Below are 15,799 nucleotides of genomic sequence, written 5' to 3' on the forward strand. Positions count from 1 at the left end.
TTCGAACGGGAGCTTATTGATAATCGAATTGACGACACCTGCACCGGAGTAAGTCAACATTGAGAATGATTGGGTGATGACTGTGATGTTTTTATTCATAACCGTAGCGCACTCATTATCCAGCATCACATCATGAAAGTCGTTCAACAAGACAAGTTATTACTTATTGAAAATTCAGACTTTTTGAATGAAGTCAACAATAGTAGTGTAGTTGGGAAGCATGGTATATTATTACCCAATTCGTTTCGTGCAATAATAATTTGTGGGCCGAGTGGTTGCGGAAAGACAAACGCTATCTTAACATTGCTATTCCACCCGAATGGCGCCAAATTTGAAAATATCTACGTATATTCAAAATCATTGTATCAACCTAAATATCAAGTGGTTCAAGAAATTTTCAGTAAAGTCAAGGGGTTGGGATATTATCCGTTCAGGGATAATGATGATATCATAAGCCCTCACGAAGCCAAATCAAATTCCATATTCATTTTCGATGATGTCGCATGTGATGGCCAACAGAAAATTCGCGAATATTATTCTGTATGTAGGCATGAGAACATTGACGCCGCCTATCTTTGTCAGGCATATTCAAAAATCCCCAAACAATTGATACGAGACAATTGCAATATGATTGTACTTTTCAAACAGGATGAAATAAATTTGAAACATGTATTCGATGAACACGTCTCTCACGACATGTCTTTCGATGAATTCAAGAGAATGTGTGCCGAATGTTGGCAACATCGATATGGAACCGTTGTAATAATGAAAGATTTCGATAAGAATGGTGGACGTTATCGTCAAGGATTCGACAAATATATAAGTATACACAGTGCGTGATGTAGTATCATTCACCATCATGAAACCGTTGAGCAAAGAAGTTGATGTTATTCGAAAGAATAAAATCAACGAAATTGCACGCATCATTCGAAAAAAATATTTGGCTCTGAAATTGGGCAAATCCGAAGAAGATGAGTCATTGCAAAGATTTTTCAAACCTCTGTCTATTCCATTGAGGAAAATAGCTAATAAAACAGCAACACAGTCAGCTAGTACCCCATTGAAAACTGAGGCAAAAACCGAAGTCAAACAAGAGACAGTGGATGAGCCTGAAACGACTCCATTCCAATCCCTCGTACATGTTGCAGGTACAGATGAGGATGATGATGATGATGATGAAAACGTCTTTAGTGGGTATGCAGAAGACGAACAAGACGACAACGTTGCGTCAGGCATAAATGAACAAGTTTTAGAAGAATATATCGATCAATATCCGATAATGTCTCAACCGTACATTAAAAAACATTGGGGAAATGACAAGGAAATCTATAAAGTATACGGTCCCATATATGATGGGGTATCTTCAAAATGGTTCCTAGGCCAAAAGGGAATCGATTTTGCCAAGCGTAGCGGATACATAAAATTGGCTGGTTATCACTGGAAAGGAACACCCGGTATATATGAACTGTTATTTCTCGACATGCCTGAAAATTATAACACTGAGGATTTGAATGTATACAAAAAGATTCTGAATTTATCGAGCGCTCACAAGAATTCGGCTGGGCATCTAAAAGACACACAGAGATACAAGTACACCAATATAATCAAACCGTTGTTTCCTACAGCAGGAAATCGTCGTAAAACTGGTACTGGGTTTTTACAACCTAAAACACCTCTTACTACTACTACTGCGATTACATCATGTCACCTCTTGCAATGACATTCAATACGAAACCCATTGAATACATTTATTGGGACGATCCCAACGAGCTATGCGAACGTCTCAAATTATTGCTAGCCTCTCGAGATGCAGGAAATTCTACACACAACAATGAAATCATTGCCATTTTGAATAAACTCAAAGAGGCAAAAATAATTCTATAAGATACACTACGTTCCCCAATACATTATCATTTTCAAAATGGTTATCAATAAGTTTGGACGTAGCGACAGCAACAGAAAGCGAAAATTGCCAACGCCCTCTGCAGGATGTTTGTTGCATTATACCTCAGATGGTAATATTCATTGTGGTGATGTGAAATTGTGTCATGTGAAGAGCCCCACCACTGATTACGATGTTGCTAATAAAAAGTATGTGGATGGAACCGATAATGAACTTGCTTCATTTATATATCAACTAGCTAAGAAACACGAAAAAGAAATGATCCAAGTAAATGAAAAACTAACCAAATTTCAAGGTGACATCTCCAAACAAATTACCGAAATAAATTCGAAGGTACAATCTACTATCAAGGAAATCAGAAAGATACAAAATAAAGTTCAAGCAAAACCATAATAAAAGAGCGGGGTTCACACATCTTCACCATCAGTCGTCATGACTTCCAAAGACAAGATTCAACTTGTCAACGAACTACATAAACCAATTAGAAAAAATTATCCTCGACGCCGTACAGTTATTAAAGGAATAGATGACTTATGGCAGATGGACTTGGCTGAGATGAGATGGTTCCGTCACCAAAGTCGTCATAGATTGTTTTTCGAAATTTGTGTGGACTCGACCACTGAAATCAAAAACGGGAGAGGAAATTACGAAAACGTTTGCAGATATCTTGACACATACGAAACGTTGTCCAAAAAATTTACAAACCGATCAAGGTAAAGAATTTTACAACAATAAGTTTCAAACTTTGATGAAAAAACATGGAATAAATCACTACAATACGTACAGTATCACTTAGGCTTCTATGGCTGAACGTATCATTAGAACGTTAAAAGAAAGACTTTTCAAATATTTCAGTCTGAATGGCACCTACAAATGGTTGAATGTCTTGCCTGAAATCACAAAATCCTACAATGATACGCGACACTCGAAGACGGGCATACAACCTTCGAAAATTACCAAAACTAACGAAAAATAAATTCTCAAATCAACATACACCCATCTGAAAATAGCTGGACCGAGAAAATTCAAAGTCGGTGATGTTGTACGAATTAGTAAGGCGAAACACGTTTTTGAAAAAGGATATACGCCCAATTGGACTACGGAATTATTCAAAATTATCAAAGTCAATATTACCAACCCCGCCACCTTTATGCTAGAAGATATGCAGGGTGCACCTATTAGGGGTGCTTTTTATGGAGAAGAATTACAAAAAACTGCAAATTCTGATATATATCTCGTTGAAAAAGTCTTGAGGAAGAAAGATAAAAAAATGTACGTAAAATGGCTGGGTTTGGATAACAAACACAACAGTTGGATCGAAAATGTCGATTTTGTATAAAATCTTATGGAAAACAAGCACACTGACAATGTATTGGGAGGGCCTTTTGTGAAGAAATATTTGGGTGTTCAACAAACGCACAATATCTGAAACGGACCACGTGATCTGAAGCTATAAGAGCGCATGCAAACACAGATGGATATTCAGTTTGAAAATGTCTCTCGATAGTGGTTACGGTAGTGAAGTTGAAGTAATGTTCGACAGTGATGGTGAAGATTACAATGGAACTCTAAATGCAATAGACAGAGCGTTGGAGCAATACAAAATGGCTGCTCGAAACGAACATCAATTGCTGTTGATGGCATTCCCCATGTCATCTTATGAAATTCGATGTGGCCTGAGTCCATGCAGAGACTTCAGCCCATGCATAATTTTGAAGCAGCAGTTCTCCATTCGTTCCATCAATTTAACAAGTTATGAATGGGCGACCCTCATTGACATTCTGCAACAAATAAAGGAAAATTTCTTTGAATCACAAATCGATGGATATGTAGACGAATATGATCCAATTACAACACGTTGCGGGGATTACATTTACGTCACACAGTACATCGAAAGTAATACCAAACAAATTTTCATTTCCAAAGACACCACTAACATGGAGCTGTTTCAACGAGATGTAAACAAGATCCTGAATACTCACCTTGGTGTGCTATCTGACCGTATCGCTATGCTGGATGCTTTGAACTTTTGTGATTATTATCGAGGTGTTTTCAATATAATAAAATCATGGTTACGTGAGAATAAAACTAATTTAACTTTGGAAGAAATCATAGAAGGTTTTTGTCAAGCCTCAGCTCTAGATAGTCTGTATCCTAATGCTTTACGTGAATATTTATTTTATTATAAAAAAAAATAGTGTATGATTCATGTAATAAATGAGAAAATGTTGTAACATTTGTTTCATTTAATGTTTAAGGTGAAAAAAAACAGCTTTAAAAAGTTATTTGATGGAATAAAACACCAAAATTTCAATATATATTTTATTCAAATTTTATCAACGTGTGTGTACAACAATAAATAAGTATACAAAATTTCAATATATTTCATTCAAATTATATCAACGTGTTCATGTACAATAATAAATAATATACAAAAACTGAAATACTCAAACATATTTCTGTTTGCAGTCAATTCTTGAAAAGTTGTTGAAAATTCTCAGAGTAACACACACCTATCAGTCATATTCAAACAAGAACAAAATTTATCAATGAATCACATCAATAGAAATAAAATCCAAATGATAACCTCATTTCAAGCTATAGTGCCCCCAAGGTAAAGTGTCGGATGATTTGGGGATTAGTTTTCGTTTATAGTCGTGTGGACTCAAGCCTATTTTCACCTGCTTGATACTGAAAACGTTGTGAGCGTATGATCGAATAGTGAACTGCTCACATATTTTTTCTTTAAAATTTCTGAGGCAATCCATATAATCTTTGAAATCAATTTTATTTTTGACTACATTATATCGAATTCCCTTTGATTTTTTGATAACCTCTCCACCCTGCACTTTGTAGGTGTATATTTTGGAACGTAACCCTGCAAAGTGCGTGATGATTTTACCATTTGCTTCATCTTTCATTAACCCAGGAATTTTTTTATTCACGAGTGGAATTTGAAACTTATTATCGGGCGAATAATCGGAAGTATCAAATTTTGATAGGTTATTTTTGATGAGTTCTGAATAGACATCTTCACACGTTATTTCGTAGATGAAGCTATCTGTATCTGTATACATTAACTTGCAATTTTCTATACCTAGAGTGGGCACCATGAAATCGTAATGGAAATCAAACATGCATGTTTTTGAAATATCTAAAATTGCCATTCCGATGTACAGAGGTTTATTGAAAACAAGTTCAGTATTTTTCAATTCAATAGCCACCAAGTCTGTATCGAAAACGATTCGACTCTGAAATCTAGGGATCGCAATTAAATTTTTGGCGCCATAACGACCGTTCCAGTAATTCACAAGTTTGACCACCCTGTGTAATCGAATGTTTTCCATCGTTTTCCCAAAAATAGCATTTACCATTAGTTTATATAGATTTTTGCCAAAAGAACTGGTGGCTGCAGCCCTTAGACGAGTATTCAACTCGATGTAGAGACGCAGCCATGCAGATTGTTTGAATTTCAAAACCCGATGAATTTTGGTTAGAATCAAACCGTTTTTTAATGCTTGTTTCAAGTTGCGATAATGCAAAATATATTTGTCTTTATGATACAGGGTACCCATTAATTTTTTTTGTTTGGAATTTGGTGATGCTTGATGCTCTGAACAAAACGGAAAATCTTTATGTGAATCATGTAATCTCTCAGGGTATTCCAAATCAACTTCCAATATGAAGCCTTGTGAAGCATTGTCAGGAATTTCAGTTACATCTTTGTCAAAATTTTCCACCCACTGAAAACCGTCGTAAGGTTAAAATTCTGACATTGCCCAACCATATAAATTATTGACGTCTAAATATAAAAGATATTTTGAAGGTTTTTCGGGAATGTATGCTTCCATATGTATGCTTCAGAATATCTATTTGAACAAACCGATATTCCGCCCCTTATGTCCTTTTCTACAAACATAATCATGTCAATGTCTTTTAAAATTTGTAATTTACACTTCGTATACTTCAACATGGCATCTCACGTGTACCCAGACATAGTATAATACCATGAGGGGTCCAACCCATAAGTTACCATGCTTTTTTGACGAAAATTTTCAAAAACGTCTGCTAGTAATAAAATATCTGTTTTCAAATATAGGTCCGCATACGATCCCAAATTTGTAATTTCGAATGATTCCCAAACATTTTGTGCGTGAGCATATTTATCTTCTGTTATGTATTCATCATTCAATTTATTATAGAATTCTTCTCGTGATGGTAACTCGGTGATGTTCAATTTTTCCATGCTATCTATATAATCATACGGAAATATTCCCTTCCTGGTGAGAAGAGCGAATTTCTCCTCATCTAAATAACTAATTTTTTTTTTTAATTTCCAAATCATTTTGATCCAATGTGGATACTAATTCATCCAACGATGTTCCCATGAATCGAAAAGAATCTATAAATCGAAATTTAATTTTAGTTTCAGCATCCTTCTGTGTAAAGGAAATGTATTTTTCTTTATTTGAAGGAAGTATGCTCACAGAGCCTTTTTTTGCGATATCTCTGATAATGAAGTGACTGTCGTATCCTGAAAGATTATGAAAAGTAATGGGTACCACGAATAATTTTCGAAAGTTGACATTACAGGGGGCTTGGTGGGCAAAACCGCGGAACGCCCCCGTATAGTGATCGTGATCGTACACGATAACATCTTTGGGGGCGAACGGTTTTTCGCGAATATGACAAGTCGTTGCAGAACCGATATTATTTAAAGGCACTGTCATCGGCTCAATATTCTTGATTTTAGATTCAACAAATTTTGCAATATCAGACAACTCATCGGCAAACCATTTCATACAGTCTTCACCTCGATAGCTTTTGAAATGAGACAGACTGTCGTCATAGGAACACTTGAAGTAGTAGCCTGCACTGAAAGGTATATGTTTTTGGTATTTTGTAGTTTTATTAGATATGCTTTCGTTACATTTTTCCAACAGTGACTCGAAATCAGCAAAAATTATAAACGGACATTTTTGTTTATAAACATAATTTCGAAATTCCACATAATCGTATGTAGGAAAGGAAATTTTACAATCATTCACTTTTTCGCACAAAACAGTATGATCATTTAATTTTTGCAGACTTGAAAAATAATTGAGGCATCTATCACAAAAGATTTTTTCCCTCTCTGTTCAATTGTTTACTTAATAATCGGGACATGTCTTTGATCCAACAATAATGGAATTTAATTTCAGTCTCGTCATCGTCATTGATGGGTGGAGCCTCATAAGCGTTCAATTTTGGAAAATATTTGTCTTGAATCAATAACAAATTAACATGTCTGTCTCGTTTTGTTGTCGTGAGTCTGGCAGGTACTACTACAAAAAATGATTTTTCCTTTGCTTGATTTAATTCCAAAGTGTAAACATTTACAGAAATATCATTAAGTTTTTCAAATTTGGAAATTTGATGTAAATCCATTGGAGTATTCAGCCCTGTAGTATTCAAAACTGAAGAATAGTGTGGATATTTTGACACCCTTTGTGGATTTTCTGCTGCAGGATACAAGGCGCTAATAATTAATACTCCAAAAGAAGCATATTTCGTCATTGTTTTGTACATTAATGCATGCCTTCTTCCTTGCGATTTCTTGTGGCAATGGAATGAAAGAAGAACCGTTACCAATGACATATTTATTAATTGCTACTTCCAACAAAAGAATTTTACTCAAAGCCCACCCCGACAATTGTTCAAATTCGCCTAATTTATTCAATATAACATTCACAGCGTTTTCATTGTACCAAGCAGTCAAGTCCGTACCTGAATCGATAACTTTATTTGGTGTACTGAAATATTTGCGATCAACAATATCCCCATCATTCGATTTCTCAATGAAATCCCCTGAAAATGTAAAATTAACTTTGAGACATGACATTTGTTTCAAAATTTTGGAAATCTCACGTTTGAATAATGAAAAAGCATCGTCTAGAAACTTTATAGGATCTTTATGAGTCAAATTGGATGATTACCCCCGTTGTTACTCTACTATTGAAAACATTGTTAATATTTTGCCACTTTACCCTGGTGCTTCGTCGTTTCAAACCCGAGCCTATACGTTTATTATTCATCATTTTGATAATCACTTTGAAGCGTTTCAATTCCCCAATTTTTGTAATTATTTTTTTCCCCAACCGAAACTTTAATTTTTTTCATAGCTAAAACGCATGTCCTTATATGTTTATTAATGAATTGTATAGCTTGTTTGGCAATGTACTCTGAATAATTATCCCTAATGACTAAAAGGTAATTATCAATTACCGACCTGGTTTTTGGATTTTATTTATTGACATGACTCACCGATATTTTGTTCACAAATGAAATTTTTGGTATGATGAGTAGGTTCTGGAAGCTGCAGAGAATTGAATCTCGTTCTGTGGAAACTGTTGAGATGGTTCTGGAAGCTGCTGTGATTTGAAACTCGTTGTGGAAAAGGTTGCTAAGACGATTTTGGATGTAGTTGTTGATATGAATCTGAAGTTATACTGCACACGTTGATGTAGTGTTCTGAAATAAATGCAATCTTCAATAGAAACATACACCAAAGAAAAATAAAATTCAAGAGGGGGAGTAATGTGTTTCATGGATTGATTGTGAAAAATGAGCGAGCTACAGTTATACTTGAAAAAATCAACTATCATTCGAAACAACGAATTTAAAACACATATTCTACAAGTACTAAACACATAAAAAGTATTGAAAACACTTCTTTATGCGGATCATATCTATGAATGAAAAATATAGTATACAACCACAAACTCTATACATATATTGAACAAAGAAAAAATGCAGTACTAACCTTTATTTCGTACAATTTCAGATGAAACAACGCTACATTACTCCATAAACATTGATTTATTGTACAACTGGCAACGCCGAACCTGCCATGCTGGCATGTATTGACATTTGACAGATGCAGTCTTATGAGTCTAGTGTTTACAGTATCCTTCTTCAACCAATAGATAGTTCAGCTAGTGACTCATAGATGACTCTGTGTGTTCTATAACTTAATTTTCAAACCGGCAACGCTACATTACTCCATAAACATTGATTTATTGTACAACTCGCAACACCTGCTTGCACTAGCAACCGGTAAAACCTCGATCTCCATCTCTCTTTGCATCGATTACGTCGCACGCGCCTCTCGCTCTTACACACACATACACATCTTTACATGAAATATTAATTATTTCCCAAATCAAAGTATATTTTCCTATCTTCAGTATGATAATGACGATTACATTCTATGGAAATAAAAAAAAATGCTTTCAAGTATAATGAATGAGTCAATTTCGGTCCCGACAAAACTAACGCTATAAATACCCAACATTCGCAGTTAACTTCAATATCTTACGATGGTATAGAGGCTAAGGACAATGTCTACGGCGCGGACGATCCAGGTTCGAATCTCATAACTATAAACTTTTTTTAATTAAAATCACGTGACTGAAGGGGGCCGAGGGAGCTGATAGGTTAGGTGGAGTACCAAGGGGGCCGAGGGGCGGAGTTCCACGCTCAAATCGCTACGATACTCGTTCCATCCTGCGTCGATTTCGATGACGTTTCCCCCTACTCCCAAGTGTGTCAGAATCGGTGTTGTTCATCTACTGAGTGCAACCTGTTAAATTATCAAATCAGTCTAGTTTACTCGCCGATTTTCAAATTAGCATATTCACGAAATTCAGGTACCCAATTGAGTTGGTAACCTCGATTTTTACCTAAAGCGGTGTTATATAAGGGCTAATGTAATCAATCATTTTTAGTTTGTTGTACAAGTTTGAAAATGAAGCAACGTTAGTTTTCACTTTTCATGCTTTTTACATTGGTTGCTGAGAGTTTCTACATTATCAATTGTGCTGAGTTGTAGCCTTTTTCTTTATTCTTCTTGTAGACCAAATTTGAGAAATTTTATTTTAGTTGGTTCAGCAGGAGCTCGGCTGAGTCTACTAAGTAAAGTTTCCATGCAGGATAATAAATAATTACCGATTTATGTCTACCTCTACCTTATGTCTACTTGATTCCAAATCATCGAAATCTTTTGTGAGGGAATCTTTTTTGAGTTATGCGATCAGAGCCTCCCAATCACTAATTTCGTGAGCGTACCTGTCGCAACCAATAGGTATCTTTTCCATCAAAAAGATCGTTAGCAGGATCAAAGAGTTCACTTTTTGAAATGTGACGCGCTTTAGCAAGTTTTTCAACTTTCACGATAAAATACAAAAGATTTTTAGGATTTTCGTCAAATGAGATTCCTAGTTTATATCCTGGAAATGTAAAAAGGAAGGGGAAAGAGTTAATTGGTTTTCCATATTGAAGGTAAGATTTATCAATCGTGGATATATTTTTTAATTATATTTACTACAAACTATTCGATTTGGCAACGTCGCAAAATAACTACCTAGATTCATCAGAAACAGGGCAACAAGCCCGATTATCGCAAATATATCGGCGATAGCCTCCAAAAAAACACCAAACAATAATTCAGTCGTTTTTGCTAGAAATCATTACCTTGAATACCATCACACGATATCTTATAATTTATTTCGAGGCAAACTACCCAAGATTGATATTTTGTATGATCTGCTACTGAACTGATAATTACCAAAGATTATATAGAGACCAAAACCAAAAAAAATCATTAAAAACATTACTGAAAAAGTGCTTATTTGAATTTGTAAAAGATCAAGGTGGAAAAATCAATCCTTTTTGGGCGTCATCCATATGTAACAGCAAATTATTTCATTCAAATTACTTTTTTTTAATTTTTCAAATATCCATATTTACGACCTTTAATACATACATACATACATACAGGTGTCTGAACACCTGTATGTATTTTATTTTTTTTTTAATTAGCATCAAAGGTCAGATTTTTTATTTTCTTTCTTTTTTTGTAAAGTTCAAATGCTCTGTACATAACTTTTTTGGACACAATGGTGCTTCAAACTACTTTAGTACGATTGGGGACACATAAGATTACTAAAATAAATGAAAAAAACCGGACATTTCTGTTAAGATTCGAAGTTATTATCATTTAATTGACCAATTTTGGGTTTTTGTACTAAAAATCGTAAAAGTTCCCTTAAAAATCAAAAACGCGCTAGAAAATAAAAATGTTTGTATGAATATGTTCTACATAGGCTAGTGTATCACCCCCTTACAGGTTTGCACCCAGCTACCAAACACCCTGTATATCTTCGGCGACAATGATTCTCAACATTATTGTTCTATACATATTTTAAGTTTACGATTTCCGCATAGTAAAATATAAATCTTTTGTTCAAGGTTCACAACCACTTCAACGTAGAGATAGATGTTTACTACATGACAGCAAAGGGTAATGAACTGGAGTTCATCAGTTCCGTTCAACCAAAACATTCACTAAATGTTCCCCTCAAAGCAGTGTATAACCCTACCAATGAATTATTCTTCGCGGTTTCTGGTTACTCTGTATCGTGCACTCCGTACATTTGGAAAGATTTGCAAACAAATATCAACTTTACAAAGTTATTGCACTGTCCACATAAGGAAGGAGTTGAGGATAAAGAGCCATTCATTATGAAAGCAGTTGGTGAAATGGAGCAAGTTTTCTATGGAAATACGAATCGCTATACAATTTCCAGTGTTTGCTATAACATTCATCTACGGCCAGCGGTGAATTTCAAAAATTGTCTTCCTTTTGATGTTATTTGCTGTGTCGATGAATCAGCTGAAGAGTTTATGGTATCTGCGGGCGATACTCTCCAGTTACCTAATGTTGAACCAGGAAAAAATGTCTTAGTTATCAGGGTAAGATCATTCGTTAAGCGATAATATGTTAGGGCAAAAGCAAAAGTAATTTCAGATCGGATGAGTATAAAATATAATTTAAGATAAAAAGTGGAGCAACATAAAGATTAACATTAAAAACATGAAAGAACAACATGATATAGCATATTTACGGTAGTCAGATGAGTATGTTGCTTGTATGTTGAGACTTAGGAGCGATTTTTAAAATACCCCAGGTAATCAGAGACAGAGTAAAAGCAGTCCTCCAATAGTAGTTGTTTAATGGATTGTTTGAATTTATTCATACTAAGATCTTTCAGCTTGTCTGGTAAACAGTTATATAAGTTGTAATCCAAAGAATTTTTTTGTGATTTAGCTAGGCGATATCGATTTGTACAGATCTTTTCAGCGTTTCTCGTACGCTACTGATGAATATAATAACGTTTCGGTAAGGTACTCGCAATTCTTTGGATTTCTAGCAGAACAAGAAAAATGAATAACGTTGGTACAGGCATGATACCTAGTTTTTTGAAAATTGGCTGACACGGTTCCCGAAAACCTACATCTGCCAATATTCGAATGGCTCGCTTTTGTAACCTAAAGATATTGAGATCCCATAACCAATGTGAGAATGAAAAAGCGAATAATAAGTAATTTTTAATATATCGAAACTGGTAATATTTTGAAGTTGTCGTAGAACATAAATAGTGCTGGATAACTTGCTCCTAAGCTGATTTGTATGTTGATGCCAAGATAAAGTATTGTCAAGTGTTATGCCATATACATACAGTGTGACCCATTTTTAATGGAAACACCCCCCTAAAATTTGGAGTTGTAAACCGATTTCAATAATTTTTTTTTGAAATGTCAAGTACTAAAAGGTCTACCTTGGGACAAAATTTGAAATGTTTATTAGAGTTTCAGGGCATACTACGATATTTTTTCTTAGTCGAAAGTCGGGATTTTTTATTAGCGATTTTTTTATTGAAAAAGTCACTACGCCACTGGATTCAGAGTGCCTCTAAACAGGTGTGACCAAAATTTCATGAAAAAATATTCATTATTAACAAAGTAATGACAACTCAAAAATTCGAAAACACACAGCTAAAAAAACACCCTATATCAACAGATATAGCCACAAAAATATTTTTTTAATGATTTCAACAAAGTGCCGCCAGATGAAAAAAAAAACAAATAGCGTAAATATTTTTAATGAAAATAACAGAATTACATTCAAGTTTTCACGCAAATTAACTAAAACTAAGACCTAATATTTCAATTGAAATCTTAGTTGCCATGGAAATGATATTACAGTTTGACACTTGTGGAAGATTTTAAGTGTACTATTGTCAACAATATTCACCTTACAGTTCTTCGAATTATTTTGTGTCATGGCTGCAAGATTGAGCGTAAGAGAGAAAATTGAAATTGTACGCCTTTCAGGAGATGACGTTAGAAGTGCTAGAGAGGTTTGTAGAGTATTTAATGAGAGACATCCAGATCGTCCTCGTATTAGCTGCGGTACGGTAAATAAAATAAATAAAATATTCAATGAAACTGCAGTATCAAAAATGATGTTAAAAAGTAATCCTGTACAAAGACGAAACAGGAATGACAGGAATGATCAAATCATTTTAGATTATTTCGGAAATAATCCTAATGCCAGTCTAAGGAATGCCACTTTAGATTTGAATATTCCACGAGAAACTATTCGGAGATGTCTCAAGGCGAAGAATATTAAACCTTTCAAGCCAAAATTTTTACACACACTTCAAGAAGGCGACGAAGCAAAACGCCTGAAATATTGTTTATGGGCCCAAGAGGAATATTTAAACAATAGAAATTTACTAAAAAATATTTTATATACCGACGAAGCCACTTTCACTACAAATGGAGTAGTGTCATCACAGAATTGTCGCTATTGGGCAGCGGATAATCCTAACTGGGTAATAAACTGTAAAAGCCAGTATTCCCAAAAAATCAACGTCTGGTGTGGGATATTGAACGAACGAAATATTGGTCCTTTCTTTTTTGAGGAAAACATTAATGCGCAGAGGTTATTGTCCAGTTGGATGGGTGTTCAGTTCATTATGCCAGAGCTGTGAGGCAATGGCTTAACGAACATTTTCCAAACCGATGGATATGCCGTGGTAGTCCGTTTATAGAGTGGCCACCCAGATCTCCAGACCTCACAGTTTTGGACTTTTTTCTCTGGAGACTTCTCACACAAAAGGTTTACAAAAACCGCTCAAGAGATAGAAATGGACTTTGTGCAAGAATTTGACAGGCATGTGCAGATATTAGCCCTCAAGAACTAAGGAACGTAATCAGAAACATTCGTAAGCGCTACGACACATGTATCGAAATACGTGGTGGATTAGTAGAGGCTACTAGAATATGAGTTAGAATTGATTGTTGCACTGAATCGAAACATTTCAATAATTAGTTATTACTTACGTTTATTAAATTTTTTGCTTCATTGTTAGTTGAATTGTGTGAATGTAATTCCGTTATTTTCATTAAAAATATTTACGCTATTGGTTTTTTTTTCATCTGGCGGCACTTTATTGTTGAAATCATATGAAAAAAATGATATATTGTGACTGTTGGCTGTGTGAGTTTTCGAATTTTTGAGTTGTCATAACTTTGTTAATAATGAATATTTTTTCATGAAATTTTGGTCACACGTAGTGGTCAGTGGCGTAGTGATTTTTTCAATAAAAAAAATCGCTTATAAAAAATTCCGATTTTCGACTAAGAAAAAATATCGTAGTATGCCCTGAAACTTTGATAAACATTTCAAATTTTGTCCCAAGGTAGACCTCTTAGTACTTGACATTAAAAAAAAATATTAAAATCGATTTACAACTTCAAATTTTAGGGGGGTGTTTCCATTAAAAATGGGTCACACTGTATATATATATATATATATATATATATATATATATATATATATATATATATATATATTTTTATAACCTAACCTTCATATACACACTTTATATATATATATATATATATATATATATATATATATATATAAAGTGTGTGCTGGAAAATAATAATAATAAAAAGAAAATAAATAATTCTAGCAGCTTGACTGCATTAACCTTTCTAGATTTCATATCATTTCTAGAAACATGTGGATTCGTTTTCCGATGGCATTTCAGGTTAGCTTCCCAAATTTCTGCTACCGCAGTTGTCGGTTGATTGGTCAAACCACCAACACTGACATAAAAACTTGGCAAGTTGACTTGGGTGTCACACCAATAGATAGTTCCACTTATGTTTCGCTTGCATTTACGCAGCTATTTTTATCAAGTACTTTCTTGGTTTTTTCTCATTTTGTCTTCAATCGAGGACCGCCTGCCCGGTACTGACGATGCCCAATAGGCTGAAACAGCTGTATACCGGTGGCTCTTAAATTGAAATCAATATGGGAATGATCAAAGAGTACTTATTTATTTATTTTTTGATTTTCCAGCAGCTTGACTGCATTAACCTTTCTAGATTATATATATATATATATATATATATATATATATATATATATATATATATATATATATATATATATTTATCGAGGGCTGTAATATAAAAAGGACATAATATATATATATATATATATATATATATATATATATGGAAATTTGGAAATTTCAATTTTGAAAGAAGTCTTCAACATCAAAATGACAACTTTTTGACATTGAATAATGTGAAATTTTTTATTATCGTTTATTATGGGGATTTATACTGTGTTAATATTACAGGATGTATTCAGATTTATATTTTTTGTTAGTAAAAATGAATTTTCACTAACATATATATATATATATATATATATATATATATATATATATATATACTTCTATAATATATTTATTTTCAGTATTTTAATATCAATATATGTTACAAAAAGGATTTGAAGCTTTATAACTTCTATTTAATTATATGCGAGCGCTTTCGATAGCTGGTCGTGCTATCATCATCAAGGCTCCACTCAAACTGAACGTGTCAACCTCTTGTTCATTCATTGCTAAGTGGTATCCTTAACATTCTGTATACGAATGCATTATAGGCAGCCATTTTGTGTGATGGTGGGTGGTTTGAACTTGCGGGTATGGT

The 15,799-nt window shown here is 34.1% G+C and overlaps 1 protein-coding gene across 1 annotated transcript in view; it reads left to right on the plus strand.

Annotated features, from left to right (window-relative positions):
• The window catches only part of LOC111511015 (intermembrane lipid transfer protein Vps13), a 1,108,316-nt gene that overhangs the window by 740,317 nt on the left and 352,200 nt on the right, over positions 1–15,799 (plus strand). The window contains 1 exon segment of the mRNA XM_074170346.1: positions 11,192–11,695. Coding sequence (XP_074026447.1) covers positions 11,192–11,695 — 504 coding nt within the window.

Source organism: Leptinotarsa decemlineata, unplaced genomic scaffold (genome assembly GCF_025532065.1).
Source record: "Leptinotarsa decemlineata unplaced genomic scaffold, Ldec_3_MD MMD2_P_RNA_scaffold_8, whole genome shotgun sequence".
Taxonomy (NCBI): domain Eukaryota; kingdom Metazoa; phylum Arthropoda; class Insecta; order Coleoptera; family Chrysomelidae; genus Leptinotarsa; species Leptinotarsa decemlineata.